Consider the following 20,278-nt stretch of genomic DNA (forward strand, 5'->3'; position numbering starts at 1 on the left):
TTATTCAGAAGAAAAAAAACAAGATTTACAGAGTGCAACACATAGATACATCTCAACATAACTTGTGTACATTCATATATTGTAATAAAATTGATCAAAATGTTATAGCATAACACATAAAGATATACCACTCTGTAATCAAAAATTTAAAGATAAGTCATACATCATGAAAGAAATTTTTTATATAAAAAAAAGTCAACCCCCTACCAACTACCAAAGAAAAAAGCTGATGGATGACAATGAATAATTAGAAAAAAAAACATATTCACTTAAGAAGAGAAGATAAAAATATACATAAAAGTCTGTGCACTGTTAAACTTTATAAATTGGAAAAGTAATTTAGGAAAGGTCCCCAAATATCATAAAAAGATTGTTTCGAATTTAAGACTGAGCAGCAGATCTTTTCTAAATTTAAATAAGACATAATATCACTTAGCCATTGAAGATGTGTAGGAGGGGTAGACTCCTTCCATTTAAGCAAAACCATTGATTGCTAACTTAATTGTTTCGATACAGCTGTGTGGGCCGAAGGGCCTGTTCCTGTGCTGTGCTGTGCTATGTTGTATGTAAATGCTTATTTTACAAAACAGAGCTGTGTAAAATATAAAGACATTCATAATTACCTTTTTCCCAATGTACAATTCTTAAGACGCATAATCTATTGAAGTATGTTGAAAAATATGAAAGCAAATATTAGTTATAGTTTTTCGCAAGCCACAGAGCAGGCAGTGAGATTTTATCATGACTGGTTCAATATTACTTGCAATTTAATTTTGGGTGGGTGAGGGTAGAAAATAAGTGCATATGATACATACCGTGTCGTTGATTATTCTAATAATGTATGTACATTATAACTTTTCTTTATTTTCCACAGCCCCTAAAAATAAACACAGACTTTTCATCTTAGTGCAAAAAAATTTTAAATTGATTTTCATTTCTCTTCACTCACCATACAAAATCATAATGAATGCCTTTTTTTCTGCCTGAGTGAACTAAAATATTTCCAAGTCATCTCCATTTAGTTGAAGGTGAAATGCTTTGCTGCATGGATTCATAGTAAGAAAATGGCAAAATTCATATCCATCATTTTTGTTTTCAGAGAATATTAATTTTTCTCCCACTGGGTGAGATGAATGAAGTTCTGAGGCTGTTCTGTGATTTTTTTTTTCAGGGTAATTAATTGGAATCTAAAATTACATAATTTGGCAAATCATAAGCTGTGACTCAGTGCATTGACTCTTGTGTCTGAAAACAGTTACTGAGCACTGGGGATCTTAAGAGTTTGGTTTGTACTTGAGATGAAAGCACAGAAAACTAGCTGATACTCCAGCATTGCACTGTTGGAGTTAGTGTTTTGATAAGATGATAAGCATACCCCATCTGTTCTGTAGTTGAATTCATTGGTGCTGTGGTTTATATTAATCCCACGGTCAATATCACTAACATATATTACTTTGTTGTTATCCTCTCACAGTTTTTGAGGACTTGCAGTGCTGAAGTTGGTCACTGCGTTTCCTCTCTGATAACTGTAATTATACCTGAAAGGTACTTCATTGGTTGTAAAGTGTTTTGGGATATCCAGAGATTGTGATAAGCCACATAGAAATGTATTTTTATATAAAAAAAATGGTTATAAAAAAACTGCTAGAAGGCCCGAGTGTTATTAATTACCATGAATGTTCACCAATATAGAGATCTTACTTTGGGAGCTTGAACCCATGCCAAGAACAGATGGTACAGAATGATTTGAAAAGAAAAGTAGTGTAATCTTTGATCAGAAACCCCATGCTAATCCCACCAAGCACTCCCACAGATACTATATGAGATGGGTACTGCCTCAGCTTGGACAGAATTGCTACAGATATTTTTAACACCAAGTATTCAAAAGACTGAGTCAAAAGCAGTGATTTGTGTTAGAAAATGGCTATGTAAAATGAAAATTGCCTTCTTTTAAGAATTGAGTGTGTTGGACAGTGTAGGCTTGTTATATGTGATTGCATGTTTTGCAGAAAACTGGAGAGATAATTGAGATACAGAAGAATGCTTATGAATTCATGAGCAAATTGACATATGTGTAGGTACAGAATGTAACTGTAAATTGATGAAAAAGCAATCAAATATAGAAATGATTTAGTGATTGAGACTCTCCTCTAACTTTAAGTAATCCTTCTCTATAAACCTAGAATACGGCTGGAAGTTCTTAGTTTAAATCAGGGGCTCCCAATGATTTTTATGCCATGAACCCCTACCATTAACTGAGGGGTACGTGGACCCCAGTCTAGGAACCCCAGGTTTCGAGCTTATAGTATGTACTTTATTTTATATGCTAAACACTCTAATGCTGAAACCCTTTTTTATTCCTTGAAAGACATCTTTTCTCTCCTAGGAAACAGGATTTCCATTTATATAGCATGTTCCACAAATTAGAGAAGGACAAAATGCTGTTAATTTGTGCACTGCCTGCTCTTACAAACAGTCAGATAGTAATAGCTCAAGAATGCTTTTTAATGGTATTAATTGAAGGATACATATTGACTAGGATACCAACACTCTTTGTCAGAATGGTGTTGACAGATCTATTGCGTGTGCTGAATGGACTTTTGACAGGGCAGCACTCCCACAGTACTACCTTGGAGATGCAGCTCAGGTTGTTGTCCCAACCCAACCCTTTGAACTTGCAATATATTGACTAGGGTAAGAGGTTCTTTCATTGGGTGGCAGACCATTGTCGAATCCTATCATTTCTGTCTCCATCCAAATATTCGAAATAATCACATATCAGCCACTGATTCTCTAAATCAAACAGCAATAGCTTGAGGTTCTGCTTGGGGAAATAGTCTAGAATTTGGAGTGAGTGCGAAGATCCAATAATAGGCAAGCTAGAAAACAGCATAAGTAAGAGTGTTGCCAATGGGCATTGGTGTTGAAATGTTTTCCAAGGGATTAATATAGTTCCTGGAGGAAAATTAAACAAATGGTTAACTGTCCAAATGGGAGACTTGTGCAAAAAATTAACAAGATTAGCTGGTATGAAATCTGGCCAAGATGATCAATAACGCCAAGAGATAATTTGAAGTTCTTATGAGTAATGATGTAGAAATTGTTTTATAAAATTGTGTGGAGAAGTGCTTTGGATTTAACTGAATTTGTGCTTATGCTTCAGGTAATTTGTTTCTCAAATGATAGTTGTGACGTTTGGCAGACACCTCTTGTGTTGATGAGTTTACTCAGCAAATGTTCACATTTTAGATTGGCAGCAGTGAGAACATAACAAATGAGAGCAGATTATACTTCTTTCCAGGGTTGATCTGATTTTGTTTTCCTTGTATTCAATCTCAGCTTTCTACTTGCTCCCCACATCCTATTACACTCCTCAGCTTCCAAATTTCCTCTGCATCAGCCTCAAGTGTATTCAATGGCTTCGATTCCACATCTCCTCTGGGTATAGAATTCATAGGTTCACATGTTAAATAATGCCTACTGGATGCCCCTTATTCCAAATACATATTCTCTAGATCCAGGATCCTTCATGTGAGGAAAATTCTTTCAAAATTTACCCTGTCAAGCTCCCTCATCTTGCATGTTTCTGTAAGATCACCTCAACCTGTTCAATCTCTCCTCTTATTTCATTTCCTTTAAACCAGGAGTCTTCTTCAAACTGTTTCCTGTCCAAGTATATCACTTACTAAATAATGGGGTTCAGCATTTTCTCAACAGCAGACATCAGAATAGAAATCTCTTAGATAATGGCTGACTGTTTCTGCCCTTTCTTGATGAAGAATGATGCATTTGCCGTTTTCGAGTCTGCAGAGACCTTTCCAGAACTTTGGTTTCCTTCTGAAATTCCCAATATCTTTACTATATGTAGCACATCAAAGATTACTTCTAAGTGGTAAAGGTGGGCAACTAATCATTTGATGAACAAGTGTCTATCTGTTAAATCTTTTGCTTCCTAGTCCTTTTTTGTATCATTTAAGATGCAATACACAGAACTGACTCCTTAGCTGAGAAAGAGTATAAACAGCCGATTGAAAGTGATTTGTGTTTAATATGTTGGATGTTTTAATATGGTGTTGGGTATTGGACAGCTTATTTAAAGAAGTGAACTGAGTGGATTATAATAGCAGTGACTCTTGCTGATAATTTTCTATAATGATAACCAACGTTTGATTGCAATGATGAACTGGATTTAGTTTGTCTTTGCTCAGGGAACATCAGGATGCAATAAATACAGGCTGATATCCTTGACTCCTTGTTACTGGTCTTGGCTGCACTACTATACAAATGCCAAGTGGAGCCAAAGAAAACAGGACATCTCCAAGGTGGTTTGTTATCAAGCAGCCTGACCTAATATTGACAAAGCAGGCCTAGTATTAACGAGCTGTTCAACAAGATTAGCATGTGACTATCAAAAGTTGACTAATTTGATGACAATTCCAAGTAAAGGAGGGCTAATTGCCTCTGCAACTTTAAGACCTCTATCAAGTGTTTGATGGCCTTAAAAAAATTTTTTTTTGGGGGTTTTCTTTATTTCTTTGCAGCTGCCTGTAAGAAGACAAATCTCAAGTTTGTATAATGTATACATACTTTGATAATAGATGTACTTTGAGCTGCATTCAAAATATTCTACTAACTGTAGATTATGCTGACATTTACTCTGTTTTCCCTTCTTTCCCAATCAAAGCCTTAAGCATGTGGTCAATGGAGGCAAAGAATGGTCACCCAGTGCTCCCAGTCTGGGGAAAAATCGGACTGCTGGTATGGTTCCGGAGTTCACTAGCCTCAATGAAATAGGTATGGGTAATGCACAATGTTTTATACATATAGTACTATGCAAAAGTTTTAGGTATATATATATAAATTTAACAGGGGCTTTGTCAACCTGGAACTAAGAGGGAGTTCTAAATCTGGCAAGAGCAAAGGATGTTGGGAATGGCAAGGGTGGAGTGCAGTGGGAGGAGTGTGGGACAGGTGACAAAGGACTGCCGGGGCAGGGTGCTGCAAGTACAGATACACCTAGCCCTGAGGCAAGGTCATTTGAATGCAAACAATTGATTTATTGATCATTACAAAAAGTGTCTCTGGTGCTTCCTGCTCCCTCTCCTCTCCCTTCCCCCTTTCCCAGCCATGATTTCCCTCTCCCTGACTCCTTCAGTCCACAATAGAGACCCATATCAGAATCAGGTTTATCATCACTCACATATGTCATGAAAGTTGTTTTTTTTTGCAGCAGGACAGAGTAATACATAAAATGACTAAAGTACTGTACTCTATCTCTATATAGTAATAATTAGTACCATAGTACTCTATTGCACCATACTAATGCACAGTAAATATTGAACTTTGTTTTTCTCATCGGGTAATTACTGTGAGAGATGTTTGCAAGTAAGAAATTGCCTCATTCCCACGTTCCCCTCCTTTGATGGCATAGTGGTTTCCAGACTGCTACCAGTAATTCAGTCTCTGAGTAAATTGGCCAGTTTTCTACTTGTGAGCTCCACATGAGCAGGGGTATTATATCTGAAGCCTTGACTCCTGATTGCATGATCTGTGGTAAAGGAGTTGTGAATTTTCAGTGCTTTACACTGAGATTTGTGTTAAGTAGACCTGTCTTTATTTATAAATTGTTTTCAGAATGGGTGTTACAAGCCAGTGTTTATTGTTCATTCCTAACTGCCCCTGAGAAGGGGGTGGTGACCCCCCCCGCCTCAAACCATGGCAATTCCCCCAGTGAAGCACTGCTCCAGTGCTGCAAAGGAGACAGTTCTAGGATTTTGACACAGTGATGTAGGATTGATAATATATTCCCAAGTTCATTTAAGGTGTGCCCTGGAAGGGGACTTCAGTTAGTGGTGTTCTTATGTCCCTTCTGCCCTTGTCCTTCGTGGTAGTGGGGACTGTGGTTAAGAGACATTGTCAGAGCAGCTCAGGAGAATAATTGAAGTGTGTTTTGAACACTGCAGTCACTGTGCCAGTGATAGATGGAATGAACTTTTAGGATGGCTGGAGGAGTGCTACTCAAGGACTGATTTGGGCTAGATTGTCTCAAACTTCTCAGGCGTTGTTGGAGCTGCCAAGGTGCTTCAAGAACACCTGCCCTTCCTGACATCCCAAAGCGAAAGCTGCACCCACCTGGGAGAATCTGAGAGATGTGTGAATGGGGCAGGTAAAAAAAGCCTGAAGTGAAGTATCCCCAAAGAGTATAAGTAAACAACATATGGACAATAAAGGGCATCAATATATGGATAAAGACAGGGCATCCGAAGTGGCAAAAGCTGGTGGTGAACTTGGTTACTGAGAAGTTTTTAGGATCCAGCAGCAGAACACTAAAGAGCTCATAAGGGAGAAAATGAACTTTGAGTGACAATCTACACCGTATAAGAACAAGCTGACTGAATCACCAAACTAATCCCTAGAATGAGAATGTTGTCTGTGAAGAAAGACTAAATAGTTTTGGTCCATCCCTTTGGAGTTTAAAAACATGAGGAGTGAACTTATTCCAACATCAGATCCTAATGGGGCTACCAGAGTAGATGTAGGGATATTTCACTAGTTGGAAAGTTTTGAACAGGGGTATATGAAACTAGTTACAACTGGAAAGCTGGAAGGAGAAAGAAGCAGAGGCAGACCGAGAATGAAAGTGAAAGATGGATTCACATCATGGTTAGAAACAGGGGAGACAACAACTACAATTCGGAGGGTCAGGGACCGTGATGGATGGAGAGACATGATCGCCCACGCTGAACGGCAAGGCACCTGAACTAGAAGTCTAAACTCAAGTTAATATTGGAGAAGATAAAATCTTAGCAGTTTCTTCAAAGTTTCCAACAGCGTTTTCTCTTGATTCCATTGCTTCAATAATTTTATTACACCAGCCTATTACCTTTCTAGATAACTTAAAGCAAAGGACCCATTTCATTATCTTCACCTGACTTTTAAACAAATGCCATTTTATTTGAGCAGTGCTTTACAGTAAACATGTTAGGTAGCTTCATACTCCTCTTTCCCTTTTCCAAATAAAAATGTGATCCAATATTGGCACACCTGTTCTGAATGGAGAGGGCAGAGATCTGCATAGCAATTGGTTCATTATTGTCACATGTGCAATGAAAAATGATGATAGATCATTTTATCACATCTGAACATCAAGGCAGTATAAAGGGAAAACATTAACATAATGCAAAATATGGTGTTACATTTGCAGGGAATGTGCAGTACTGATGGACAATAAGTGGCAAGATTGCTCCAAAGTAAAAATTGAGGTTGAGAGTATATCCTATTGTGACCAGAGACCATTAGATATAGGAGCAGAATTAGGCCTTTTGGCCCATTGAGTCTACTCTGCCATTTCATCATGGCTGATCCAATTTTTCTCCCAGTCTCAATCTCTTGCCGTCTCTCCATATTCTTTCATGCCCTGACCAGTCAAAAATCTATCAATTTCTGCCTTAAGTATACATAAAGACTTGGCCTCCACAGTTGCCTGTTGCAAAAAATTCCACAGATTCACCATTCTCTGGCTAAAGAAATTCCTCCTCATCTCCGTTCTTAAAAGATGCCCCTCTATTCTGAGGCTGTGTCCTCTGGTCTTAGACTCCCCCACCATAGGATACTTTCTTTCCACATCCACTGTATCAATGCCTTTTAGCATTCAATAGATATCAATGAGGTTACCCCTCATTCTTCTGAATTCAAGCGAATACAGGGCCAGTGCCATCGGATGCTCTTCATATGACAAGCCATTCAATCCTGGAATCACTTTCATAAACCTTCTTTGAACCCTCTCCAGTTTCAGCACATTCTTTCTAAGATAAGGAGCACAAACCTGCTCCCAGTACCCCAAGTGAGGCCTCACCAGTGCTTTATAAGTTTTCAACATCACATCTTTGCTTTTATATTCTAGTCCTCTTGAAATGAAGGCTTGCATTGCATTTGCTTTCCTCCCCACAGACTCAACCTGCAAATCAACCTTTAGAGAATCCTGCACAAAGACTCCCAAGTCTCAGTTTTTTGTATTTTCTCTCCATTTAGGAAATAGTTTACCCTTTCATTTCTTCTACTAAAGTGCATGACCATACACTTCCCAACACTGTATTCCATTTTCTATTTCTTTGCCCATTCTCCTAATCTATCTAAGTCATTCTGTAGCCTCTCTACTTCCTCAAAACTACCTGCTCCTCCAACTATCTTGTGCAAGAAATTCATTTGATAGTCTTATAACACGGGGTTAACAGCTATTCTTGATCCTGGTGGAACTTGCTTTCAGGCCTTTATTTGTCTTTTACCTGATGGGAGGAGGGAAGAATGGAGAAGGTCTGGGGTAGGAGGAGTCTTTAGTTATATTGGTTCCAGTAAGAAATGTAAGCAGAGTTCACAGAGGTGAGGCTGGCTTTTGTGATGTGTTGAGCTGTGTCCACAACTTCCTGCAGTCCCTTGTGGTCTTGGACAGAGCTATTGCCAAACCAAGCCAAGATGCATCTAGATAGGATGTTTTCCATTGTGCATCGATGCAAATTGGTGAGAGTCAGTTGGGACATGCCAAATTTCTTCATTTTACTGTACTGATGAAGTAGAAGTGTGGATGTGCTTTCTAGGCCATGACATTATTTGGTTGGACCATGACAACCTATTAGAAAAGCTTAATCTTGGAAAGTTTAAGCTCTCAGCCTCAGCACCATTGATGTAAACAGAAGCATGTGTTCTATCTCGCTTCCTGAAGTCAATTCTCTTTTCTTTTGCTGACATTGAGGGAAAGGTTGGTGTCATAATGCCATGCTATCACATTTACCTTTTTGTTCTTGGGTACTGGGATGATAGTGATCTTTTTAAAGCAGGTAGAGACCTCAGATCAAAGCGGGGAGAGATTATAAATGTTTGCAAATACTCCTGCCAACTTCTTCTTCTTGTTTTACGGCGGTTGGCACCCAGCTTAATGTTGCATTACCACCACCTTCTGCTCCAGAGTGTGAATCAGACGGTAGACTTACATTCTAAATCCCTTCACACACATACCCTAATCTACACTTTATCCTTCCTTCTCTGGCCATCCTAGTACCCTATCCTTACTTATCCATCATATCCTATTAAAAAAAAACCCTGTATCCCTTAAGAAAGCTAAAAGTACCCTGACCTGTGTTCTTTCACCCATGCCCAGTAACCCTTTTAATGTGAATTCCTGCACCCCCAATTCCCTTAGATTAATTCTCATCATCGCTCTTTGTATCCCATACTTCCTGCCAGCTGATCTGCACAGGATCTAAGGTAGCAACTACATCTGGGCCAGAAGCTTGCCATAGGTTCACTCTCTGGAAGTCTGGCCCGATGTCCACAATGGTGACTGTTGGTTTAGGTCACTGGAGGCTGTTGGGGCAAGTGGCGACATTCCACTCTCCTTTTCAAAACATACATAGAATGCATCAAGCTTATCGGGGAGGGGTGTGCTGTTATCGGCACTGCTGCACAATCTCATTTTGTAGTCTGTTGTGGCATGCAAGCCTTGCTGCAACTGATGGCTGGTCTGGGTCTTGGCTTTGTACGACTAATGGCTTTTGGTATCTCTGTTAGCTTAATGCTGGTTGTATTTCAACTTGTGCAGGTGAGCATCATCCAGTTTGAACCCTGCGGACCTGGACTTCATTACAGAGTGGATTTCTCGGTTCATTCACGAGTTCCAGTTGGGGAACACCCAAAATGACGTCTTTCGTACACAGTCCTCTACACACTTGCTGATAAAAGTTTGTGATATTAGTGACATACTCATTCAGATTGGCTGTTAAGTCTTCGAACAGAGACCAGTCTACTGAATTGAATTGACTTTATTTCTTACATCCTTCACGTACATGAGGAGTAAAAATCTTTATGTTACATCTCCACCTGAAAGTGCCATGTGCAATCATAGTAATTTGAATTCTATGAATATTAGAAGCTGGAATAGATTGTGGTTGGGATGACTTGGGTCCGCAATGATCCTAGGGGCCCTTTTTACACACCTGTCCTTGTAAATGTCCTGAATCATGGGAAGTTCACAACAAGAGATGCGCTAGGCTGTCCGCACCCCTCTCTGCAGAGTCCTGTGATTAAGGGAGGTACAGTGCCTGTACCAAGCAGTGAAGCAGCCAGTCAGGATGCTCTCAATTGTGCCCCTATAGAAATTTCTTAGGATTTGGGGGCCCATATCAAACTTCCTCAACCGTCTGAGGTGAAAGAGGTGCTGTTGTGCCTTTTTCACCACACAGCTGGTGTGCACAGAGCATGTGACGTCCTCGGTGATGTGGATGCCGGGGAACTTCAAGCTGTTTACCCTCTCAACCCCAGATCCATTTTTGTCAATAGGGGTTAGCCGGTCTCCATTCCTCCCGTAATCCACAACCAATTCCTTTGTTTTTGCGACATTGAGTGGGAGATTGTTTTCTTGATGCCACTGTGTCAGAGAGATGACTTCTTCTCTGTAGGCTGCCTTGTTATTGTTTGGGCTAAGACCAATCAATGTAGTGTCATCAGCAAATTTAATTAGCAGATTGGAGCTGTGGGTATCGATACGGTCATGGGTATACAGAGAGTAAAGGAGGGGACTCAGTAGACAGCCCTGAGGAGCTCCTGTATTGAGAGTCAGAGGGTTGGAGGGGAGGGAGCCCACTCTTACAACCTGCTGGCAATCTGACAGGATCCAGCTGCAGAAGGCAGGGTCAAGGCCGAGGTCGCTGAGCTTCTTGTTGAGCCTGGATGGAACTATGGTGTTGAATGTTGAACTGTAGTCCAAGAACAGCATTCTCACATAAGCATCCCTCTTCTCCAGATATGTAAGCACAATGTGTAGAGCAGTGGCTATTGCATAATCTGTGAATCAGTTGTGTCAGTAGGTGAATTGTAGAGGGTCCAGTGAGGGTGGTAGCATGCTGCAGATGTAATTCTTGACAAGCCTCTCAAAGCATTTGCTTATTATTGAGGTGAGTGCGACAGGGCGACAGTCATTCAGGCATGTTACTTTGGTCTTTTTAGGTACAGGGACAATGGTGGATAATCTGAAGCAAAAGGGCACTCTACACTGGGAGAGGGAGAGATTGAAAATATCAGTAAACACACCTGCCAGTTGTGCTGCACACATCCTGAGTACTCTCCCTGGGATGCCGTCCGGTCCCGCTACTTTGCAACTATCCAATTGTTGGAATCATCTGCGTACCTCAACCTCAAAGATGACCAGGTTGCAGGTTGTAGCAGTGGCTTTCCTCGGAGGCTCAGAGTTAGCGACATTGAACCGAGCGTAAAAGCGATGGAGCTCATCTGGGAGAGAGGCCGTGATGTTGGCGGCACACTGCGTTTGGCTTTGAAGTCTGTGAGGGTATGCAGCCCTCACCACAAGTCATGTGTACTACTTTTTGTGAATCTTGACTCAGGCTTCTCCCTGTATTGTGGTTTTGCAGCCTTGATAGCTTTGCGCAGATCATGGCTGCTTTTCTTGAGCTCTAGTTGATCGTCAGCGAAGTAAGCTTGATGTCGCGCTGTGAGCGCTGCTCGCACGGAACTATTGATGCAGAGCAGATGTGCAGAAACTCATCGGTTTCTTTAGACCAGCACTATATGTCTGGATCCCCATGTTTCAGCTTCTATTTGTATACAGGGTAAGGAGCTCAGTGAGGTGGTCTGATTTACCAAAATGTGGATGGCTTGTCTTGGTAGACGTCTTTGGTTGTGTAGCAATGGTAAGTGGGTGTTTGGGCCTCTGCTGGAACAGGAGAGATGCTTGTAGCATTTTTGTAACACATTGTAGTTGCAGACCATGCTACTTGAAGTACTGGAGTTGGTGCCTTCGGGTTGACATGAAGGCATCATGTAGTGAAACGGTGAGTGACTGCCTTGGACATCTCTTTTGCGATCACAAGACCCTGTTGGACATTGATTGTCAAAGGCCTGCTTCCCTTCTTTTGTGGGGAGACAAGCAGTGAGGAAGCTCGGCCTCAAGGTGCAGGTTGTAGCTTGGTGTCTGGGCTCAGTTGGGATTGGTCTCTCCTGTCAGTGCCGCCCTCCAGTGTTGGATTGGTGGAATTACAGGCTGGACTGCCAGGAACCATCAATTTGTGGGACTTGTCGCTCAGAGTCTTGGACTTAAAATAGGTCTTCTTACATAACTATGCTCTTTTTTTCCCCTTTCTTGTTATTTTGAATGCACAAGTATGTTTTTGCACCTTGGCCCCAGAGGAATGCTGGCCATATATTTGGCCATATCCATGTATAGTTTGAATGACAATTAAGCCTGATTTCATTTGACATTCTTGAAGTTGGCCTGGTTGAGGTTACCAGCAAGGATAAACAGGAGCCCAGTATATCCTGTTTCAAGGCTATGATCCATGGAGTGTATTGAGCACAGGCTTCATGCCCACCTGGGGTATGTCATCTGCCATCAGGATAGCTGGTGACCTCATGTGGTAGGTAGAATGGGCAGCCCTTAATCATCAGATATTCCAAATCAGATAAGCATGAACTTGCCAGGACCATAACACTTAAGCACAATGAGTAGATTAGTAAGCAGGCCCCTCCACCTCTTACCTTGTCTAAGTATGCTGTAGCCTCTTAAGAAGATGTAAAACCAAAACAGAGTTGAAAACATTAAGAAAGATCACAAAGATAATGATATGGCAGAGTTTACATCAAAAATACATTCATATATATATTTTCTTTCACACATCTCTAATTTTTTTTTCTTTTTCTTTTGATGATTAGTTTTGTTTTTTTTTCATATATAATTATATAGACTTGATTGATTAATGTTCTTTTTTGTTGTTGATGTTTAATAGGATATCATTATCCTATTATTAATGTAATCTTAAGTCTATTGTATTCATAACCTATTCATTATTATGTTATGTTTTTTTATATTTATATGAAATTCAATAAAAAGATTGAAAAAGAAAGAAAAAGAAAGAAAAATACAATGTCGAGAGAAAGCCTCGGGCACATGTAAAAAAAAATTTGTAAAGCAAAGATGTTTTCAAAAATAGTTCAATGAAAAGTTTCTAAATATCAAAATGATTACTATAAAGACCAGTAAGCAGTAAAAAAAAAACTATATCAAATCAATATCTGGTGTGAGCCCCTTTGCCTTTAAAACTTTTGGGTAAGAAAATTGGCTGGTAGATTGTTCCAAGCATATTGAAGAATTTACCACAATTATTCCGCAAGCTCAGGCTGTCTTGCTTGCTTCTAACTCTCCAGGTAATCCCAGACAGCCTTGACGATGTTGAGATCAAGGCTCTGTGGAGGCTGTACCATCTGTTGCAGAAGTCATTGTTCTTCTTTTCACTGAAGGCAGTTCTTTATGACCTTGGCCGTGTGTTTGGGGTCATTGTCCTGCTGCAGAATGAAGCTGAGACCGATCTGATACCTCCCTGATGGTATTACGTGATGGATGAAAATCTGCTCCTACTTCTCAGGACTGAGGATTCCACTAATTCTGACCAGATTATCAACAACATTTGCTGAAATGCAGCCCAAAACCTGCAGGAAAACTCAACCATGCTTCACTGTCGACTACAGACACTCATCCTTGTAGCACTCTCCAGCTCTTCTATGAACAAACTGAACCAAAAAATTAAATTTTGACTCATCAGTCCAGAGCACTTATTGCCATTGTTCAGCACCCTAGCCCTTGTGTTCTTGTGTGTGTGGGTGAGTCTTGGTTTTGTTTTCACTTTGGAGGAGTATGTTTTTGTTAGCAACTCTTCCATGATGACCACTTCTGTCATTACTTCCCCAGGCTGTAGAGGATGTGCGTGTGTTCCCGTGGTTTTTTTGAGTTCAGAGCTGATGGCACTGCTGAGCTTTTTCTGATTTAGAAAGGACATCTGTTTGATATATCTCTAATCTGCTACACTCAGTTTCTCTGGCTGACCATTGTGCTTTTGGTCCTCAACCTTGCCCGTTTCTTTCTGCTTCTTCAGAAGAGCTTGGACAGCACATCTTGAATCTCCTGTCTTGCTGAAAAATTTCTGCTTGGGAGAGACCTTGCTGATGCAGGATGACCACCTTGTGTCTTGTTGCTATGCTCACTTTTGCCATGATGTAAGAACTGATGATTTGAAATTTAAAGAGTCACATCTACTACACCCTCACCTATTGGTTTGGCCGTTCTTCACCCAATTTGGTTCCTTCTACTCCCATTAATTTAGTTCATTCAACTCATTAGCATCCTGTTTGTATCTTTGTTTAGTCATGCACTGGGCTACCTACAAAGTAATCAAGTCTTTATTTGAAAAATGGTCTATTACTTAATGTTATTTTCTTTAACAAAATACAAAAATTTCTCTGTAACATTTAAACTTATTTTGGAAAATGAGTGTTTGGAATCTAAAATTTTCTCTTTTCTACTGACACACTAATTCAGAAGACAAAAAAGTACAACTGAAACAAAATTGAGATAGAAAATTCATGGTGCCTAAGACTTGACCACAGTACTGTATGTCTCATGTACAGAGAAAATATAAGAATGGAACTGGAATACCATTTTGAGTTTTTAGCACATCTGGAAAGATGTACTGTTTCTTGACAGTATACAGATTTGCCATAATGGTACTGATACAACATGGGTCAAATTATGCTTAACTTGACATTTTCCCTTGTGTTTAAATTGGGTGGGACTGGATGGTGATCTAATCAAATATTTACATTTATGTTATTGCAATGGAGAAAACATTTTCCCTCATAAGGGAATCTTGAAATATTTACGGTGAGAATCAGAAGCAATTCTTTTACCTGTTGGAGGTTATTGGCAAAATGGAATTCTCTCTTCCAAAAGATTATGGATGACGTTGGGTTTCAAAACTCAGATCTTCAGAATTTTTATGCTGTAAAAATATTACAATTGCTGAAATAGATGTGAAGCATGACAAATGCTTAGATCAGCTATAATATGATTCAGAAGCTGACTGAGTAAACTGTCTTGAGAAGCTATGGCATGCTTACAATATAAAATGGTAACAATGAGACATTTTATTATTTTTTTAAAGGAAAAAAAATTGACTGATGTCTACACCTGCCTCTGATATGAAAGATGAAAAGATTTATTCTGAAGCAATGCAGATTCATAGATCCTTCTCCTTTTTTTGCAGAACATGAAGATGGGAATGTGATGAAGGATTGTGACCCTAGGTTGCAGAAGTGTGCTTTTCCCAACCAGTCCTACCTCTCTTTACCTTTCTACTGTAATGACGAATGCGAGGCTGGTGTTAGTGACACCAATGAGGAACCGACTCCAGTGAACTCTGCCACCAGCACCCCACAGCACACCCCCACTAACAGCTATAAACGCAGCTCACAAAGGAAGAAGTGTGACCTGGTCCTCCTGGGTTGTGGTGCTGTCTTGGCAGCAGTGGCTTTGGGGTTTGATTTGCTGGAGCTGGGAAAATGCCACGTTTTACAAGAAGTTGTCGAACCTAAGGAAGAGAAGAAAAGGAAGGAAGGCATCTTTCAGCGCACCACCCGACTGCGACGGAGCATCAGCCCTCCGTCTCGGAAGATCTTCAAGAATGAAGAATTTGTCATTCCATCCTCACTGACGCTGCTCTCACTGTCCTCCATTTCCGAATGCAACTCCACAAGGTCTTTGCTGCGTTCAGACAGTGATGAGCTGGTGGTGTACGAGATGCCCACGACGCCAAGTTCAATGGACGACAGCTCTGTGTTTATTACTCATCATCCTTTAGTAGACATAACCATTGAACGCTTCAAGCGGGACCCAAAACAATCATTGACCCCAACTCATGTGACAAAAAACAACACCACGGCACACCGGGGTCACAGAAGGACTCCTTCTGATGGGGCCATTAAACAGATTCCCCAGACTCTGAACTCCACACTGTCCACTGGTACCTCAGGCTCCATTGCGACAGGTAGGAACTCATTATTATTTTGGAATTGGCAATAATGACTAAACTGTACTCATGATAGAAATGGTGCTCACCTAATGTAGCTTCCATGCCAGCCTTAATTCATACTTTCACAACCATCCCACCCTTGAGGTACCTCATACTTCCAAACATTTCGATTCACCTAATTCTCCCTGATTTTCATCTTTGTGGCCTCCCACCCACTAGACTTCAAATCAGGGCTAAGCTTTAGCAGTGGAGGGCAGCAAGAAAATTGATCGGTCCACCCACTGAGTCAAATAAAAATACAGCACAGAAACAGGCCCTTCAGCCCATCTAGTCCATGCCAAACTATTTAAACTGCCTAGTTCCATTTACCTGCACTGGTACCATAACCTTCCATAATCCTACCATCCATGTACCTATCCAAACTTCTCTTCAATGTTGAAATAGAGCTCGTATGCACCATTCATGCCGGCAGCTAGTTCCACACTCTCATGACCCTCTAAAGACATTTCCCTTCATGTTCCCCTAAACTTTTAACCTTTCACCCTCAACCCAGGAGCTGTAGTTGTTGTCCCACCCATCTTCAGTGCACTTACCTATCTATACCCCTCATAATTTTGCATGCCATTTTCAGATCTCCCCTCAATCTTCTTCGTTTCAAGAACAAAGTCCTAACCTATTCAATCTTTCTTCATAACTCAGGTTCTCCAGTGTCAGCAACATCTTTGTAAATTTTCATTGTAATCTTTCAGCATTATTTACATCTTTCCTGTAGGTAGATGACCAAAACTGCACACAATACTCCAAATTTGGCCTCACCAATACAACTTTAACATAACATTCCATCTTCTGCACACAATACTTTGATTTATGAAGGCAATGCGTCAAAACCTTTCTTTACAACACTATCTATCCATGACAACACTTCCAATGAATTAAGGACCTGTATTCCCAGATCCCTTTGTTCAACTGCACTCTTAGTGCCCTACAGTTCACTGTATAAGACCTAACCATGTCGATCCTACTAAAGTGCAACATTTTGCACTTGTCTTCATTAAATTCCATCTGCCATTTATCAGTCTACTTTTTTCCAGCTGGTCCAGGTCCCACTGCAAACTATGATAGTCTTTCTCGCTGTCACCCCCGAATTTGGTGTCATCTGCAAATTTGCTGATCCAATTTACCTCAATGTCATCCAGATCATTGGCATAGATGACAAACAACAAACGGATCCAGCACTGATCCCTGCAGTACTCCACTAGTCACAGGCCTCTAGTCAGTGAGGCAACAACCTGGCTTCTCCCCCAAAACCAATGTCTAATCCAATTTACTATCTCATCTTGAATGCCAAGCAACTGAACCTTCTTGACCAACTTCCCATGTGGAACCTTGTCAAATGACTTCCTAAAATCCATGTGGAGAACATCCACTGCCTTGTCTTCATCAACTTTCCTGGTAATTTCCTCGAAAAGCTCTGAGATTTTTAGAGAAAATACCACACACAAAATCGTGCTGAGTATCCTTAATCAGTCTATGCCCACCTCATATATCGGGTCCCTTAAGATACTTTCCCATAACTTTCCCACTACTGATGTCAGGCTCACCAGCCTATAATTTCCTGGTTTATTTTTAAAGCCTTTCTTAAACAGTGGAGCAACATTGGCTATCCTCCAACCCTCTGGTACCTCAGCTATTGCTAAGGGTGATTTAAATATCTCTGCTAGGGCTCTGTGTCTGTAGAATCACTTGGGATTCTCTTTCACCTTATCTGCTAGGGTAACCATATACCTTCTTTCAGCCCTCCTGATTCCTTTCTTAACTGTTCACTTGCATTTCTTGTCTCCATAAGCACCACATTTGTTCCTACCTGCCTATACCTTGAATGCACCTCCTGTTTTTTTTTCCTTAACCAGGACCTCAGTATCTCTTGAAAGCCAAGGTTTCCTAAATCTGTTATCTTTACCTTTCATTCTGACACACACATGCAAGCTTTGAACTCTCTAAATATCACTTTTGAAGGCCTCCCACTTAACAAGAACACCTTTGCCAGAAAACTGTTTGTTCCAGTCCACACTTGCCAGCTCCTTTCTGATACCATCAAAATTGATCTTTCTGCAATTCAGAACCTCAACCTGTGGACCAGACCCTTTCTTTTGCATATTTAATTTGAAACTAATAGCATTGTGATCACTGGATGCATAGTGTTCCCCGACACAAACTTCTGTCTCATTCCCTAATAACAGATCAAGTGTCACACACTCTCTCCTTGGGACTTCTATGTGCTGATGAAGGAAACTTTCCTGGATACATTTGACAGACTCTATCCCATCTAGTCCTTTTACAGTATGGGAGTCCCAGTCAATGTGTGGAAAGTTAAATTCAACTACTAAAACACCCTTATGTTTCTTGCGACAATTTGTGATCTCACTACAAATTTGTTCCTATAAATCCCTTGGACAGTTGGGTGGTCTGTAACATAGCCCCATTAACATTGTCAATCCTTTCTTAGTTCCACCTGTTAAAGCCTCACTAGATGAGTTCTTCAGTCTGTCCTGACTGAGCACTGCTGTGACATTTTCCTTGACTAGTAACGCCATCCCTACTTCTTTAATCCCTCCTGCTCTGTCGCACCTAAGATAACAGAATGCCAGAATATTGAACTGACAATCCTGCCCCTCCTGCAACCATGTCCTACTAATAGCTACAATATCATATTTCCATGTGTTGATCCATGCCCTGACATCATCAACCTTCCCACAATACTCCTTGCATTGAAATATACACTCAGGATATTAGTCACACCATGCTTAACCTTTTCATTCCTGACTTTGACTGATGTCTTAACAGCATTTGTCTCCACAACCTCTCCGCCATCTGTTCTGGCACTCTGGTTCCTATCCTCCTGCAATTCTAGTTTAAACCCCACCCCCAAGTAGCACTAGTAAACCTTCCCACTATGATATCAGTCCCCCTCCAATTCAGATGCACACCGTCCCTTCCATACAGGTCCCATCTTCTCTGAATGAGAGCCCAATGATTTAAAAATCTGATGTTGTCACTTGTATACCAATTCCTTAGCCATGTGTAAAACTGTATAATCTTCCTTTTTCTGGCCTCACTAGCATAGGGCACATGTAACAATCCTGAGACCACAGCTTTGGAGGTCCAGACTTTTAACTTAGCACCTAAATCTCTGAACTCACTTTGTAAAACCTTGTCACACTTCCTACCTCTGTCATTGGTGCCTACATGGACCACAACCTCTGGCTGCTCACCCTCCCACTTAAGGATGCTCAGGACTCAATCTGAGATGTCCATTTGTTCCACAGAAACACAATGACCATGGTATACCTTCTTGGTGGATGGTTGCATTGCCTTTTGAACTGCACTAGTAAAACATTGAATAATCCGATATCCTTGGACTTTGGTTTGCCAGACAGACTGGTTGATTTTCTGCGCTATTGAACATTATTCCCATTAATGCTCCAACTTATTTTAAATTACTTTTTTCTGATATTACATACTGTTATAATAAATTCTCCAGTGAACTGGACACATTTTAAGAGAGCACAGGAACTGGGATCTCTGGTGAGTCTTGGGAAAGCACAAGGACCAAGATCTCAATGAGTCTTGGAGGACGAAGAACATTATCTGATGAACCATTGGTGTTTCTGAGTAGTTGAACAGTAGAATATTGGAATTTTATAATCGTGTTAACATAGTACAAATATACTGTATAAATCTTTCAATCCATTGATAGTTGTAGGTAACAGTGACATGAGGCAGGTAACAGTATTATATTTGTAAACATCACTGTAGAATTTTAAGCAGATGAAAAGGGTACATAACTTGCCCCTGTGACCAAGCATATTTAAGAATCTTCTATGCTTGGAAATTTAAGTCTATAAATGTGAAATAACATTCAGAGAGGAGGCAAATTCATGAGCCAGCTCTTGGTTCAAAACCTACTTCTCAAGTGCCCGGTTTATGCGAGACTTTGCATGGCATCTAATTTCTGCCCATGACTTCAGTATTAGGGTAAATCATGCTGACTGTGGCTGGATGCTGCCAAATTTCAGACATTCCCTGGCAAGTAGGTCCTGCTTTTTGTGCAAATCCACCTAAAGTCTGGGATGAGGTGAGTGACAGACCCATTGTGATTCACAATGTATGTCAACAAGAAGGATTGGAATGCCCTGTCAACCTGGAATTTATGAACATAGAACATAGAATATTATAACATGGTACAGGGCCTTTGGCCCATGATGTTGTGCCAAACTTCTAACATACTCTAAGATCAATCTAATGCTTTCCTCCTACATAGCCCTTTATTTTTCTATCCACCTTGTGCATATCTACATTTCTTAAATATTCCTAGTATATTAGCCTCTGGCATGTTGCATACACTCACCATT

The 20,278-nt window shown here is 40.5% G+C and overlaps 1 protein-coding gene across 1 annotated transcript in view; it reads left to right on the forward strand.

Moving 5' to 3' along the window:
• Nucleotides 1–20,278, forward strand: part of map3k9 (mitogen-activated protein kinase kinase kinase 9) — a 373,986-nt gene that overhangs the window by 348,098 nt on the left and 5,610 nt on the right. Inside the window, exons 9-11 of the mRNA XM_059990213.1 lie at nt 4,685–4,794; nt 15,102–15,872; nt 19,234–19,254. Coding sequence (XP_059846196.1) covers nt 4,685–4,794; nt 15,102–15,872; nt 19,234–19,254 — 902 coding nt within the window. The remainder of the gene's footprint in view (nt 1–4,684; nt 4,795–15,101; nt 15,873–19,233; nt 19,255–20,278) is intronic.

This window comes from Hypanus sabinus, chromosome 2 (genome assembly GCF_030144855.1).
Source record: "Hypanus sabinus isolate sHypSab1 chromosome 2, sHypSab1.hap1, whole genome shotgun sequence".
NCBI lineage: Eukaryota > Metazoa > Chordata > Chondrichthyes > Myliobatiformes > Dasyatidae > Hypanus > Hypanus sabinus.